At 40.7% G+C, this 12,094-nt stretch overlaps 1 protein-coding gene across 1 annotated transcript; it reads right to left on the bottom strand.

Moving 5' to 3' along the window:
- Nucleotides 1-2,610: 2,610 nt before the first annotated feature.
- On the bottom strand, nucleotides 2,611-8,574 carry LOC115305197 (gametocyte-specific factor 1-like). Its single transcript, XM_029955487.1, is given in 9 exon segments — nucleotides 2,611-2,624; nucleotides 3,172-3,232; nucleotides 3,655-3,676; nucleotides 4,483-4,537; nucleotides 5,668-5,740; nucleotides 5,742-5,770; nucleotides 5,924-6,044; nucleotides 6,704-6,817; nucleotides 8,403-8,574. Coding segments are annotated over 8 exon segments (468 nt in total). The 5' UTR covers nucleotides 6,797-6,817; nucleotides 8,403-8,574.
- Between the last annotated feature and the right edge of the window lie 3,520 nt (nucleotides 8,575-12,094).

The following is a 12,094-nucleotide window of genomic DNA, read 5'->3' as shown; positions in this document are numbered from 1 at the left end:
GCCAAAAAAAAAGGTGATATTTTAGTTTCAATTGTGCCTTCCTTCAATGAACACAAAACTTCTTAAAGTGAGATTTGAGTAGATCTGACATCCATATTTCAAATGGCAACTGCCTAATTATGTGATGTTTTATCCCTTAAGACTTGGGTGGCCAACCTGTTTTTGTTATTGTTATCCTAGGATAGTTATTATTCCCCCTTTCATGCTCAAGAGGATCCTGGTTTGAAGGAAAATTATATGGTCACACCAATCAATTCAGACTACATGGCTTTTTAGGAGAAGATTCTATATACCTAAAATATGATAAAGACATCTCTATCTTTCTGGGCCATTTTTCCTAGGAAACATTTTCTTAAAAAAATTTTAAAGGCCTTATTTATTTTTGAGAGAGAGAGTGAGCCAGGGAGGGGCAGAGAGAGACGGAGACACAGAATCTGAAGCAGGCGCCAGTCTCTGAGCTGTCAGCACAGAGCCCAATGCAGAGCTTGAACTCAGAAACCATGAGATCATGACCTAAGCTGAAGTTGGATGCTTAATCAACTGAGCTACCCAGGCACCCCACCTAGGAAACATTTTAATTTTCATATAGTTTAGTGTTAATATACCAAAGTGTAATTTAAAAAATTCAAATATGTGTAAGGCCTTAGTCAAGAGATGAAAATCTTGTTTATATTATGTAAATATAAGGGAGCAAGTCAGTAGCTCTCCTTTGTACAAAGTATACTAGAATGTGCTAGATTCTATAAATATCTAGTTATTCTCCCTTCTGTTTTCTGCTTTAAGGGGAAAAAAATAATCTGAAAAGGATCTAGAAAGTATTTAGGTAAGGATAAGACTTCTAAGGGCAGAAAAATATCCATTTGATTATAACTTCTACTTTTTATTTTAAGTCTATACCTGAACGAATCGGTAAACTAGTAAAACACTGAAGTCATTATTCTAAAGTTTTTTTTAAATGTTTATTCATTTTTTAAAAATGTTTTATTTATTTTTGATACAGAGAGAGACAGAGCATGAGAGCAGGAGGGGCAGAGAGAGAAGGAGACACAGAACTGGAAGCTAGCTGTATCTTTTTTGTTTGTTTTGTTTTTTAAAGTAGGCTCCACATCTAACATGGGGCTTAAACTCACAACCCTGAGATCGAGAGTCACATACTCTACTGACTGAGTCAGCCAGGAGCCCCGAAAAATGATATCTTTTAAGCATGGAAGATTTGTACAAAATTAACTGAAGAGGGTTGACCTGATGGTCGTGTAGTACCTGACTTGGAGTAGGAGAAAAATAATCAGAGGATAAAGAACCTGAAGCTAGCTGTCAGCACAGAGCCCGACGCGGGGCTCGAACCCACAAACGTGAGATCTGACCTGAGCCGAAGCCGGAGGCTTAACCAACTGAGCCACCCAGGCGCCCCTGTTTATTCATTTTTTGAGAGAGAGACAGAGAGAGAGAGAGAGAGAGAGAGAGAGAGAGAGAGAGAGAGGGAAGGAGGGAGAGAGAGAGAGAGAGACAGAGACAGACAGAGAGGGAGACACAGGATCTAAATCAGGCTCCAGGCTCCGAGTTGTCAGCACAGAGCCCTATGTGGGCTCGAGCCCATGAACCATGAGATCATGACCCAGGTTGAAGTCAGATGCTTAACCTACTGAGCCACCCAGGTGTCCCTGAAGTCATTATTTTAAAATTAACTAGATGAAAAAGAAAAACATCTTGAACAAATTTTGGCCTGTTATAAATTGAGTCTTGGTTCAGTTTAAGCACCAAGTATGCGATTATTTCCTAGATGCATAGCACCAGGCTAGTGGCATATGGTATAGCAAATACAAAGGAGGATGTGATTCTGACTTCTCTTGTGAAGGTTTGTGGTATGGTTGAGGTTGGACACCTGGAAGGTTTAAATGTGTGAGGAATAAGAATTAGACTTTAAAAAAAAAGCTAGAAAGGGATTTCAATGGTTGAAGGGCAAGGGGTGACATTGAAAATGAACAGAGCAGAAAAGAATAAGGCTGTATTTAAGATTGGAACAAACTGACTTCTATAGAGGTAAGAAGGGAGATTTGGAGACATGCTCCAAACTCAGCTTCTCAGAAAAACTGTATCTTTTTTGTTTGTTTTGTTTTTTAAAGTAGGCTCCACATCTAACATGGGGCTTAAACTCACAACCCTGAGATCAAGAGTCACATACTCTACTGACTGAGTCAGCCAGGAGCCCCGAAAAATGATATCTTTTAAGCATGGAAGATTTGTACAAAATTAACTGAAGAGAGTTGACCTGATGGTCGTGTAGTACCTGACTTGGAGTAGGAGAAAAATAATCAGAGGATAAAGAACCTGATTAAGGTAATTGTATTTTTTCTACTAATAAGGGAAATAGGCAAAAAAGCCCTCTAGCCTTTTGGTTGACAAATGAGGGTCTGAAAGCAAGGAAGAATAATAAACCAAATGAAGCTCGTCATAGGAAAAATATTTTTTATTTAAATAAATAAAAACATGTTAAGATGCCAACAGTGACTGGAGTTTTTCCTCTAAAACTTGACAGTTAAGATTTCCCCAAAGTTTGAAAAAGGACAATACATTTTCTGTCTGCTGGCTTTTTAATCCACAGCTTCTCCATCAGTTTTTCTGTCCTATGGGTAGAAAGAGAACATTAAAGTAGTGTCATTTTTTTACAGTGTTTTTATGGAAGACCTAAGCTTGATATACGTTAGTTGCATTTCAAATAGAGTTTTGGACAGCTCTTTCTCCACAGTCTGACTTAAAGCCACTGGGACTTTGCTTGCATTCTATTATTTGGTGGGGAGAAGGACTTAGGATACAAAATATGGTTTATTTTTTAAAGAGTAAAAGTTTGTCTAAGAAACTTTGAATATTTAGAATATGACATTAGAGATATTGGTTACAACTATGTTAATATCATAGAACTATGAGATTAGGGTTTTTATTGTTGTTATTGTTTTGTTTTGAGAGAGTGCAAGTGTGAGCATAAGTGTGAGAGGGGCAGGGGCAGAGGGAAAGGGAGAGTGAGAATCTGAAACAGGCTCCACACCCAGCACGGAGCCTGACTTGGGGTTTGATTTCATGACGCCAAGATCATGACCTGAGCCTAAACCAAGAGTCAGATAGTTAATTGACTGAGCCACCCAGGAGCCCACTAGTTTAGAAAAGATACTCTACCTTTTCTGCAGGACTTATAGTCGTTAAGATGTTTGTTATCCATAGTCTCCTTTTTATGTCCCTTGAGTCACTGTAAAAGATGACCAAAAAAGGAAAATTAGATGGAGACCAGAACTGAAGATTTAGTTTAGATAGCCAATGCAAGGAGATTAAAATTACTTTTTAAGAAAAGTTTATTTATTTATTTTGAGAAAGAGAAAGAGAGAGCATGCATGAGCAGAGGATGGGCAGAGGGAGAGAAAGAATCCCAAGCAGGTGCTGACACCTCAGAGCCTGGCATGGGGCTCCATCTCACAAACTAAGAGATCATGACCTGGGTCAAGATCAAGAGTCAGATGCTTAAATGACTGAGCCACCCAGGAGCCCCGGTGATTAAAATTACTTTATCCAAAATGATTGCTATTATTGTCAGAGTTGGGATTATTGATTTTGTTTATATAGTTCCTTTGTACTTCCCATACCCCTATATATGTGGTAGGTAACTCCATTGATAGCTTCTCTAACTCTTTTTTTTAAGTTTACTTATTCTAAGAGAGAGAGAGAGAGAGAGAGAGAGAGAGAGGGAGAGAGAGAGAGAGCGAGCGATCAGAGGAGGGACAGAAAGAGAGGGAGAGAGAGAGAGAATCCTAAGCAGGCTCTGCACTGTCCGCATGGAGCCCAGTGTGGAACTCGAACTCACAAGGTATAAGAACATGACCTGAGTCAAAACCAAGAGTCAGATGCTTAACCTACTGAGCCATCCAGGTACCCTGGCTTCTTTAACTCTTAGATGTGCCCTTCAAGCTTTTTAGATTGGGGATCCTTGTTAGGTTGGTTCATATGTAGTATAAGAATTCTTTTCCCTTTATAATTTTAAGATTTTTTTTTGAAAACTAATATAGAATTGAGAACTTTGTGTAATCAAGTCCTTAATGGATTAAAGTCCTAAGTGGAGCTTAGGGAGGGAATGGAAGTAGTTAGAACCCATGAGTACAGATTTTTTAAAATTTATAATTGAAGTTTAGGCATCTACCAGGTCTACAACCTAGTGGCCATCTTGCTTTAAGAGTTGAACTTAAAGGCATTTTTCTCATTATTCCAAAAACTTTAAAAAATTTTTTAGAGAGAGTATGCAAGCAGAGGAGAGAGGCAGAGGGAGAGAGAGAGAAAAAGAGAGAGGGAGAATCTTAGGTTCCATGCTCAGCACAGAGCCCAATGTGGGTTTGATCCCATGACTCTGGGCCAAAATCAAGACGCTCAACTGACCGAGCCACCAGGCACCCCACTATTCCAATAACTTCTGTAAAGCGATTTATCTTACCTTTCACAAACAGCATTTTTGGAACTAATGTCTTAAGAACAAATAAAGGAGAATGATACATGTTATCTAGAAAAAAACGAGAGAGGATGGATGTGTGATACAAGTACTCAGCATTTTTTTTTAATTTTTAATTTTAAGTTTCCTAATTTAGTTTATGAGAGAGAGGAGTGCTCACTGAAGGGGCAGAGAGAGGGAGAGAGAAGGAATCCCAAGCAGGCTCTGAACGATCAGCATGGAGCTTGATGCGGGGCTCAAACCCAGGAACTGTGAGACTGTGACCTGAGCGGAAATCAAGAGTCATATGGCCAACCAACTAGACCACCTAGGGGCCCTAGTACTAAGCATTTTTATATTGTTGCAGAGAAAACTAATTGGCAGCAGAGGTTTGACTCTTTCTTCCATAGCTGTTGCTGGAAATTGGCTATGCTGCCAGAGACAGTATTCCCAGCAGCTTTGTGTTAGGTATGGCCATATGATTTGTTTTTGCCAATGGAATATGAACGGAAGTATTTTTTTCTGGGTCAAGGTGCTTAAGAGGCACCTGCGCCTCCACTGTCTTTTTGTGACAGTTTGGGAAGCCCAGCATGGAAGGTGATGGTCCCAAGACGAAAAGAGCCTGTGGAAGGAAACTTCTGTTGTGTTAAACTGGGATATCAACACAACTTGTACTTTCTCCATTAAAGGAACTTGCATTATTCTAATATACACATGTCTTTATTTAATATTTATCTTTTAAGGTCGGTCTTATTCCTTTATAGGTGAGGAAGCTGTGGTTGAGAAGTAGCTTTACTTAAGACCACAGCATATAGCTGAACCTAGATCTGACTGAAAAACTAGTGAATTCATTATGACAAGCTACATTTTAGAGAAAGGATGTTACTTGAGATAGGATAAATCCAAACCTGTTAGACTGCAGGTTTCTATTTATACCAGTACTTTTTCCTATGGAAAGTGACCAGATATTGGTAAGGGGAGATTTTTTTAAACTGTTATAAATGATTATTGGTTTTAATTAGACTCCTTTTTACTGGGTTGCCTCTCCAGATACAGATGAAATTCTCAGATTTATTTGATGGTGTTTAAGATTTTGTGAGAGGAGTATTAAGACTTAATTTATCCAGGATTGCAATACTTATAAGCTATGAAGTAGGACTGTGTTCATTTATGACTGTGTTCACTGTTTCACCCTTGCTCACCTATGTTCCAGCCATTAGGGTCAAGAATCTGATTGGCAGTATTAGAAAGTTTTTCATTTGGGTCCAAACTTAAGAGAAATAACATTTGGAAGATTAAATGGCTCTGGAATAAAGAAGATCAGAAGTTATAGAAGCAGAGTGGAAACCTCCTTTTGTTTTTCATTCCTCTTAATTGGCTAAGACTTCCCTAGTCATGAAATATGGAGGGTAAGGGGCAATAGAACTTATCTACCCCCCTCAAATAAAAAAAACTTACCATCATCTACAGCTGTTCTATTGACACAGTTAGCCTCATGTTCCTTGAGCCTTTTGACTGGGACCGTGTGGCAAACATTATATTTGCAATTAGCCATCTTTTGAGCTATCCGCAGATTTTTCTAAAAGAAAAAGGCTTTCGTGAAATGGCTGGTAGGCTTTGCCTGTATTTCACTCTCCATTCTTTTTTTTTAACCATTTTTTTTACATTTTATTTATTATTGAGAGACAGAGAGAGACAGAGCGTGAACGGGGTAGGGGCAGAGAGAGGAGACACAGAATCTGAAGACAGGCTCCAGGGTCTGAGCAAGCTGTCAGCACAGAGCCTGACATGGGGCCTGAACCCGTGAACCGTGAGATCATGACCTGTGCCAAAGTCTGTCACTCAACCAACTGAGCCACCCAGGGACCCCTCCACCCTCCATTCTTTCTGGAAATGCTGAAGACAAACCACTTCCAACATTAAGAACTGCTAAGTGCTATGTATGGTCAGAGGCTTGTTCTTTTTTAAAAAAATATCTTTTGACTTTTCCTATTCTGAGCTTATATTTCTCCCTCTGGTGATTTAACATTTTTTTGAAAAGTTTATTTATTTATTTTGAGAGAGAGAGGGAGAGAGGGAGAGAAGGAGAGAGAGACTATCCCAAGCAAGCTCCACACCTTTGGCACAGAGCCTGATGCAGGGCTGGAACTCACAAACTGTGAGATCATGACCTGAGCTGAAACCAAGAGTGGGATGCTCAACTGACTGGGCCACCCAGGCGCCCCAACATTTTATTACCTTTCTACGTGATGCCAGGTGGTACTGTAACCTGCTGGCTGGCATCCTGTGGTTTGGGTCATAAGGACATATTTCTAGGGTTTCTGACTCCATGAGGCGTAAAATAGTAGGAACCTTGTGTTGACAAAGAAAATATTGACATTTAAGATCAGGTAGTTTTGACATAAGCTTACTTTCTGTTCTCCAAAAAAAGAGTGAAAGATATAATATCTCCCTATGAAAGTTTTGCATGACTAAAGCAATAGCCTAGTCAGTTAGATGATAGGAGAACTTCACTGCTTATATGCCTTGGAAAACTAAAAATTAACATTTGTACATATATTTTAGTCTTATAGGTGCTTTGGGATAGAATTATGTGCCCCCAAATAGACTATTAAACAGGGAAGGCTCCTTGGAAAGCTTACAGTACTGGGGTAAGATGAAATTTAACACCATCGGCTTGAGTGTTCGAGAAAGCAAGGCTGGGGCAGCTGGTTCCTTTACAGTTCAGCATTGCTCCCTTCCTTCTCTTTGCCAAATCTATCTAAATTAAGCTCTTTGCTAGACAAAACGCTACTTGTCAGATCAGTGTAGCCCTTTTGGGGAGAGGGGACCAGAAGAATGAACAGTACCATGTTCAAGTTCAGGCTACTTTATAATGATCTGAGAATGCCAGTCTGAAATCTCTAAAGTTGTAGGTTATCAACATATGAAGAGTCCTAGAAATGAACTAAGAATATACCATCTCAAATCTGCCACATTTGACTGCCAATAGGAGGCCTACTTTCCCTTATGGCTAGCTGTCTTTAGCTATTATAGCAGACATTCACTTCAAGGACTCCCAAGTTTCCAGGCAACAGTTACAGCTGAGATTTCTGCAAAGCAGGGACAGCATAGTCTGATGGCAGTTGGGGGGGGGGGCGGGGGGGGGGGGAAGATCAAGGCAGACTGGCATAAGCAGAAAGGACAGAAAAGTGCCTAGAATAGCCCATTTCAATTCTGCTTTGGATCATGCCTAGGGCATAGACAAAGGGCACAGAGCTAGACTGTTAAATGTCAGATTTTCCTGAGGGCATTTAGATGATTAAGTCCAGGGATTTCGACTCAGGTGCCTTTCAGGAACGCAAGCCAGGCTGGCTCTTTAAAGCTTACACTGCATATTAATGATAATGTTAGAGCCACGGACCCTTATTATAAGGTGACTTGGCTTTCTGAAAAATAATACCTGGAGTATATCCAGTATTGTATAGTTATCTTTAGATTCGTAAAGATAATAGAAGAAGGCTTTAATACTAAAATGTAGGCATCAGATAACCTCAAACCCTTATTTTATCCAGCACCCTAGAAAAGTATAAAGTTTGATCAGACTGATAAGGTTGGTCTTAACAAAGAGTGCTTCAGATGGGGCAGCAAGAATTGGCAAGTTTGGACCATTCACCAAATTACTGATAGCTGAATATCCCGTGTTGGGAGGCCAAGACTATAATGGAAGCCATTTGATTTGAATACGTGTTAGACTTGGCAAGAGTGTTGAAACCTCAATGCTACCCTGACAAACTGAGTCTAGAGGCCCCTGAGACCTCCTTCCTTATTCTTGAAGCAGTATCTCTCAAGGATCTGAAGGGAAGTGTGTCTGAATCTGAAGAGGAAAACAATCCTTCTGCACGTCAGAACAAGGCAAACTTAGCAGAAGTTTGGGGAGAGGGAGAGAGCAAAGTACCTTTGTCAAGTGATGTAAACCAACTTTTTGTTCAAGCTCCTCAATTCCTTTTCTCCCATCATATGGTCTATGGCTTCTCAAGAGGTTTGGAAGTTTTTGATGTCATAGTGAAGTCTTAAACGAGTGGTTTTCAATTTTGGTTGTGCATGAAAATCACTGAGTAGTGACAGATCTTCTAGAACTATCAGATCAGAATCTTCACAAATGGGGTCTGGCTAACTGTGACTTTAAAAGAGTTCCACAGGGGATTCTGATTTGTAGCCAGGGTTACTAGGCCCTGCCCTGGGGTAACTGAACCACGCTCAGAAGGGTTCTTCCAGTTTCCAGGAGGAACTGCTAATCTTTCCGATGAAGATTCTCTAAAGTCTACCAGTTGGAATGATTAGTTCCATCTTTAAACCTGGCCTTTTTCTTTATGCAATGCCAAGTAGAAATTCACAGGAAGTGACATAAGCTCACCACACACTAACCCCCCCCCCCAAATTTACTTTCTTTTTTAATGTTTTTATTTAATTCGAGAGAGAGAGAGAGAGAGAGAGAGAGAGAGACAGCGTGAGCAGTGGAGGGTCAGAGAGAGGGGGAGACACAGAATCCGAACACAGCCTCCAGGCTCCGAGCTGTCAGCACAGAGCCTGACATGGGGCTTGAACCCATGAACCATGAGATCATGACCTGAGCTGAAGTTGGACGCTTAACTGACTAAGCCACCCAGGTGACACTAAATTTACTTTCTTTTTGGGATTCTTAATCCAGTGTACCAGGCCTTGAGCTGAATGTTTACAAATACCATATCAAGTAACCACTTTGACAGGTATATGAGGAATTACCACTGTTTTATAGATTAGGAAACTAATTCAGTGAGTGATAGATATCCTGCAGTTACAAAGCTAGCACATGATTGAGTAACATCAATATTATTTGAGGTAATATGTGCAAAACACTTAAAGTACCTGGTACTTAGTAAATAACTAGGTCATTGTTTCACATGTAGAACTTATTTAATACACACAATATCTGCATGCAGTAGGATATTATCAATATCATCTCCATTTCACAGGCAGGGAAACTGGATGAGAGCTGCTAAGTGATAGAGTTGGGATGTGGATTCAAGGTTTCTGGGTCCAGAACCTGGGCTTTTTGCCTCTAAATTATAAGACTTAGTCCACGGGACCCAACTACATTTGAGACCCAAATTCTGTCCTATGCCAAAATGTAGGCTTTCCACAGATGCTAAGTACAAGCAAATAAGTGTTTCCAGGCGCCAGCAATCTTACAGTTCAGCTGAGGTGGCAGTATGAAATGAAACAGACAGTTAAAGATGGGACCCAATTTAGATGAAAAATATGTGGTAGGGACCAAATACTGCAGGAGTTCAGCAAGGGCCAGACTTAGGACTCTTGGAGCCAGATCCAGAAGATCGAGTAGGATTTGGGTCAGCAAGACGGAAAGCACACATCATGAGAGAGGCAGAAATGAATGTTGCGCATTCACAGTAGACAACTAGGCTGGTCCCTGCTGGGTTGGGGAGTATATATCTGGGAACCGGAGAAAACAAGATTAGCTTTGTATGGACAGTCTTCAACAAAATTTTCAGGAGGATAAGAAATGCAAGTGAAAAAGATCCAATAAAACTACTAACCTGTAAAAAGTCTGCTGTTATATTGCGGCTCAAGCTTCCTATCTGTTAGTGTCCCAACAACTGCTCTTAATCTCCTCCATCAAGGTGAAAGACCAAGAGAAATACCACCAATGACTTTAGTAGAACCTGAGTTTCTTTGAGAAGAGTGGGTAATTCAAATCTTCAGGGCCAATAACACTGTATTCCAGGCCCATAGCTTTCTAGGGATTCTATTTAGTAAATAAACTGGAAGGCAGATTCTGTTTTCCAGAAGTGTAACGTTCCCCTTAGGGATGTTTGAAATTTTGTGTGTTAAGCACTGTCATCTTGTTTCTTTAAAAAATACATTATCTTGGGGACAAACATATTAGTTCTGTGTGTAATAATGCTAATCAGCTTCCTCATCCCTCCATCCCAGGATTTATTAGAGTAATGTAAGAGCCCTGGATACAGAAAATGAGAATGATTGGAAAGTGGAGGGGGTACATGGGTGGATCAGTTGGTTAATGGTCCGACTTCAGCTCAGGTCATGATCTCACAGTTCGTGAGTTCAGGCCCCAAGCCAGGCTCTGTGCTGACCACTTGGAACCTGGAGCCTGCTTTGGATTCTGTGTCTCCCTCTCTCTCTGCCCCATCCCCACTTGTGCTCTGTCTTTCCCTCTCTCAAATAAATAAACGTTATAATTTTTTTTTGACAGAGAGACAGAGCATGAGTGGAGGAGAGGCAGAGAGAGAGGGAGACATAGAATCCAAAACAGGCTCCAGGCTCTAAGCTGTCAGCAAAGTCCAATGCAGGGCTTGAACTTGGGAATGGTGAGATCATGACCTGAGCTGAAGTCAGACACTCAGCTGACTGAGCCACCCACGTGCCCCAACATTATAAAATTTTTTTAAAAGAAAAGTGGAGGGGCGCCTGAGTGGCTCAGTCGGTTAAGCCTCCGACTTCAGCTCAGGTCAGATCTCACGTTCGTGGGTTCGAGCCCCGCGTCAGGCTCTGTGATGACAGCTGGCTCAGAGCCTGGAGCCTGCAGCCTGCTTCCAGTTCTGTGTCTCCTTCTCTCTCTGCCCCTTCCCCTCTCATGCTCTGTCTCTCTCTGTATCAAAAATAAATAAAACATTAAAAAAAATTTAAAAGAAAAGTGGAGAAAAGGTATTGGAAAGGAAGTAGATACGAAGACAACTCTGTTTAATGTAGAATTTTTCTGAGGACCTTCTTCCTTTCACCTTGAAAGAAACATGAAAGTGAGTTTGTTTTCTTGGTTTAGGGAGCTAAGGCCTGGTTGAAATGGTAAGAATTTTTTAGTGCTAAAATTCATTCAGCCTTCTAAGATTTAAAGTCTATTATTAATTTTCCCTTGTTCATCTCAGTTAATTTGGTTCTTTAAAATTTTTTTTTAACATTTATTTTTTCGAAGACAGAGAAACAGAGAAAGAGCAAGGGAGGGGCAGAGAGAGAGGGAGATACAGAATATGAAGCAGGCTCCGGGCTCTGAGCTGTCGGCACAGAGCCTGATGCAGAGCTCAAACTCATGAACCATGAGATCATGACCTGAGCCAAAGTCAGCTGCTTTACTGACTGAGCCACCTAGATGCCCCTTAGTTAATTTGGTTCTTCGTGGGGCCTAGTTCCCAATTTAGTCTTAATAATTCAACAAATAAGCCAGCATCTTTACTAAGTGGTTGGATTCAAGAGATAGTGTTCTAGATCAGTGTTTCTCAACATGTAGCTGATGTAACATTTGCACTGAATCTTCCCATGATACTTACAAATGCAGATTTCTAGGCCCCACTGCAGATTTACCAATCCTGAATCTCAGAGGTTAGGGATTGATCTCAGTTTTAAGAACTGAGATCTTTAAGAACTATTGTACTAGATGGAGGCCCGGGTGGCTTCGTAGGTTAAACATCCAACTCTTGATTTCAGCTCAGGTCATAATCTCACAGTTTGTGAGTTCAAGCCCCGCATCGGGCTTTGATGCTAGTGCTGACAGTGTGGAGCCTGATTTGGATTCTCTCTCTTGTGCTCTCTCTCTCTGTGCCTCCCTTGCTTGTGTATTTGCTCTCTCTCTCTCAA

This window comes from Suricata suricatta, chromosome 10 (assembly GCF_006229205.1).
Source record: "Suricata suricatta isolate VVHF042 chromosome 10, meerkat_22Aug2017_6uvM2_HiC, whole genome shotgun sequence".
NCBI lineage: Eukaryota > Metazoa > Chordata > Mammalia > Carnivora > Herpestidae > Suricata > Suricata suricatta.
Note: the sequence above shows the minus strand (reverse complement) of the source record. Positions and strands in the feature narration are given on the sequence as shown.